Source organism: Sphaeroforma arctica (assembly GCF_001186125.1).
Source record: "Sphaeroforma arctica JP610 unplaced genomic scaffold supercont1.2874, whole genome shotgun sequence".
Classification (NCBI taxonomy): Eukaryota; class Ichthyosporea; order Ichthyophonida; genus Sphaeroforma; species Sphaeroforma arctica.
The window spans coordinates 1-4,602 of record NW_014037684.1 but is presented as its reverse complement, the minus strand read 5'-3'; the positions used below and the strand labels follow the sequence as shown (position 1 = coordinate 4,602).

The 4,602-nt window shown below is 43.4% G+C and overlaps 1 protein-coding gene across 1 annotated transcript; it reads left to right on the top strand.

Moving 5' to 3' along the window:
* Window positions 1-723: 723 nt before the first annotated feature.
* On the top strand, window positions 724-4,134 carry SARC_13072 (hypothetical protein; the record flags this gene model as incomplete). The annotated part of the gene is made up of 4 exons (XM_014292805.1): window positions 724-888; window positions 1,525-1,842; window positions 2,923-3,070; window positions 3,893-4,134. Coding segments are annotated over 4 exons (873 nt in total), but the record flags the coding sequence as incomplete, so codon positions are not given.
* Window positions 4,135-4,602: the final 468 nt, after the last annotated feature.

The window sequence follows — 4,602 nt, the reverse complement described above, 5'->3', positions numbered from 1 at the left end:
TACACTCTCACACACACACACACACACACACACACACATATATATATATATATACATATATATACATATACATATACATATACATATACATATATATATATATATATATATATATATATATATATATATATATATACATATATATACATATACATGTACATATATACATACATACACTACACTACACACACACACACACACACACACACACACACATATATATATATATATATATGCATGTATGCATGCAATATGTATGTATGTATGTATACGTATATATATATACATACACAATGTCTCCGATGGTGATGTAACCGGTAGCATAGCAGAAATAGTTGAATCTGGGGGTTCAGTTTGCCTGGTTCCTCTCTCTCTTTTACATCGATAGGAAACAGTCATAGATATGACCCTTAGACCACGCAGAATGGGATCTACCATTGCCTGGTCTAAAAAGGCCCTCATAGAGCCTCGTAAGGACCTCGAGTTAGTCCGGGTTTCTGTAGCACTGGTTGAGGATTTCCCATTTTAGTGCTTAGTCCCACATTTTGTGAATGAGGACGTATGCCAAATATGATTTACGACTAACGAGACGACAAAGCAAGCGCGAACACAGACATCACACAACCGATTCCCAACTGTACGACACATGCACAATTTATCACTTCGGGGTTCTCACTCTCTTTGCGTTGTGTTATGTTGTGTTGTGTTGTGTCTGTATAACAGGGCGAGCAATTCGCGTCGTGCGAGTTCACAAAGCAGGAGCGCATCTTCATCGCAAAGTCCTTAGACAAATTGGGTGTGGACTACATTGAAGTGGTCAATCCCGCGGCGTCGCTTCAGGCCGTGCGCGACTGTGAGGCCATTGCCAATCTCAACCTGAATGCAAAGGTAGGTGGACGGTGGTAGGTAAAGGATACTGTCAGGGATGTTTGGACAAGAAGTGTGTCGATAAGAAATGGGGGTTTTGCCGGCATGCGGATGCATATCATATACAAATGAATACACGAGATCGCATACATTCGATCTTGTTGGAAAAGTAGTTGGAGGCTCCTTTGAGGGAGGTATAGATGAGGGTTATATAGGGATTCGGGCGTGCAGGTATGTGTGCATGTGTACACGAATGCAGAATACGTACACACACATGCACATGTACATGCTTATGTTTCTAGTGGTTTGTAGATATATGTTTATACACATGCCGAAAATATCAGCAGTGTTCTTAGCTGCGTTTTTTTTTCGGGTGTGCACGCGATTGTGGATATCGATACATTCATCCCAGCCGATACGACCCCGAGCACTCACTGACATATTCTTAGTGAGGCTGACATACGCGATAGGCCCTTCGAAACACCCTTCATGATCAAACTGCTTAGCTGAGTTAAATAGCCAACTCATGGATCCCGAACCGATCCGATTGCTGCTATGGATATCTGGTCCTTATTTCTACAAACGTTACAAATCTGGAAGATACCTACTCGACACGTATCCAATGTCTCAGCCCTGTCTGTACCCCCCCCCTTGCAGGTTCTGACGCACACTCGATGCCATATGCACGACATCAAAATAGCCGCCGAGACGGGGGTGGACGGCATCAACTGTTACATGGCCACGTCCAAGATACTCAGCCAGCACTCACACGGCAAGGGCATTGACGCGGTTATTGAAGCCGCCCAGGAGGTCATTGAGTACGTACAAGGGAAAGGGTTGGAGATTCGCTTCTCGTGCGAAGACTCGTTCCGATCAGACCGGAGGGATATCCTGCGGATCTATGAGGCCGTGGCTAAGATGGGCGTGAATCGCGTGGGAGTGGCTGACACGGTGGGAATCGCCACGCCATATATGGTATGTAGGTAGGGATGTGGTATGTAGGTAGGGATGTGGTATGTAGGTAGGGATGTGGTATGTAGGTAGGGATGTGGTATGTAGGTAGGGATGAGGTATGTAGGTAGGGATATGGTATGTTGCTAAGGATATGGTTTGTAGGTAGGGCTTGGGGATGCACTTCGTTCAGGTTGTATCGTTTGGTCTGGTGGGTTGTGTCAGTAGGGCTTGCCATGGCAGAGATGGAGGTACCGAACTACCCGCCCGCGTAATGGAGTATAGTACTAATTATATTGACGACGATATTGTGGGCTATATTATATATTGTGGTGTAAATGATAGGGTGAATACGGTCTCCGGGATTAACAATACCGCATGCATACGTGGTGCTTTATGCTAAGAAGTACCACGCCATCTACGAGACGTCATCTACTTCATGTGATCGATATACGTTTTCTTTTATCGAGAGTTATTTCTAATCCTAATCGAGGTTTTTTAATTCTTATCGAGGTTGATTTCTTATCCTTATAGAGGTTTATCTCCAATCCTTATCGAGGTTTATTCTAATCCTTATCGAGGTTTATTCTAATCCTATACATTGTGTACCCTTGTTTGCAATTGTGCTAGCGACATCTATAGTATAGCCCCACCTAGGTGTATATCACTATACTTTGGCTACTCAATGGTAGGCACTCAAGGTTATCTGCCCATCTGAGAACATTAGATAGTGAATCAGCATGTATTGGTTTAGTCCCTACGTACCCCACACATTGTGGGCAATCGCACAGTCAAACATAGAAACGCATATACGTACACGCATATCTAGTTAACGACATATCCGCGTCTTGCTACGATTTCACATCCATATTTATACGTATATGCCTTTTCTATGTATGCTACCGTTTTACATTCACACTCAAATACGTGTATATATTTCTTATTTATGCCACCATTTCACACTTGCACTCGTATACGTGTATGTATTTTTTATTTATGCCACCATTTCACACTTACACTCATATACGTGTGTGGATTTTTATTTATGCCACCATTTCACACTTACACTCATATACGTGTATGTATTCTCTATTTATCTAACAGGTATACGACACCGTATCCGCTGTGCGTTCTGTGATTGGTCCAGACGTCGGTATTGAGTTCCACACACACAACGATACTGGCTGCGCCATAGCCAATTCACTGGTGGCACTGGACGCCGGGGCGACGCATATTGATACGAGTGTATTAGGTATGTTTCTGTTCAAATATAGGGTTTTAGGGTTTGAGTTTGTTCTTGTGCGTGTTCGAATGGGCTTCAAGTGTGGCTGTGGTTCTCCATGTATTTCAGGGTTTAAGGCGGCTTAGGTATATAGCTGCGTCACTCGAGGTCGTGTCTGTATAACATACAAGGGGTTGACGTATGTTCTTGTGCATGTCATGGAGGTGTATATGTGTGGTCTTGCATGTATCATACGGGTGTATTAGGCATATGTCATTGTTCGCAGCAGTGCAGCGGTCATGTCTCTGCATCCCTCGCGTAGTTTGCGTGTGCACATGTATATAGTAACCGCTGTCTGGAGTATTCGCAGAAGCATGTAGCGGGGCTAGCCTGATGCGCGTGAGTAGTCTTGCTATGCTCCTGTGTGTGCGGTGTGCATGGTGAAGTATGGTCTGAGTTTCTTCGTTTCTTTTGTTGTAGGTCTGTATTAGGCATGTGTACACGGTGAAGGGTCGTGCGCTCTGACATACAAGAAGAAAGGACGCATAACATACACACACACACACACACGCGCGCGCATATATATATATATATAACCACCCACACGCACGTACTTATATATATGTATACACTCACACACACAGAAATTCACTCACATCGGCTCTCCCCTGCATGTAGATATAGAGAACGCAAAGACGTCTCCTTTCCGGGCGGTTCTTAGCACATATGTATGAAATCAGACGCAAAGTATTACACACACACACACACACACACACATATATATATACATACACACACACACACACCAACACGAAAAACATCCACTTATCATGGACGCTCTTCCGCGTTTAGGTATTGGCGAACGCAATGGTATTCCCCCACTGGGCGGGTTCTTGGCACGTATGTACGCCATTGACAAGCAAGCTATCCTGGAACGGTATGATCTTAATCTGGTGCAATGGCTGGACAAGTATGTGGCTGCGGCTGTGGGTGTTCCCATTCCGTTTAACGAGCAGATTACTGGCAGTGCCGCGTTCACGCACAAGGCGGGCGTGCACTCCAAGGCCGTTATGACCAACCCCGAGGCGTATGAGGTATGTATAAGTGGGATGGCGTATATACGTATACTTGTAGACACGGTTTATTAGTGTGTGTATGCATATGTAACTACCTGTGGGTATAATGAAATTACAGGCGAGTGTGTTATATTGAGAATGATGAAGTTATTGAGGTGCGTACGCATGGAGGAATGTATGCGCACGTTTACTCTATTCCCAATTCGTAATACGCTTTCTATGCCATCTCAATCGGGCCTATTCATTGGTATATTTTCTCGCATTTTACTTAATTTCTGATGTTTCTGTCTCGATTTTCTTGCACAAAATTTCTGACCACAAAAAACACACTTGTATACCGTACTGTTACGGCTTCTCAAAACCCGCATACATATATATATATATACATATATATACATATACATATACATATACATATATATATACATATATATATATATATATACATACACACACACACACACACACACACACACACACACACAC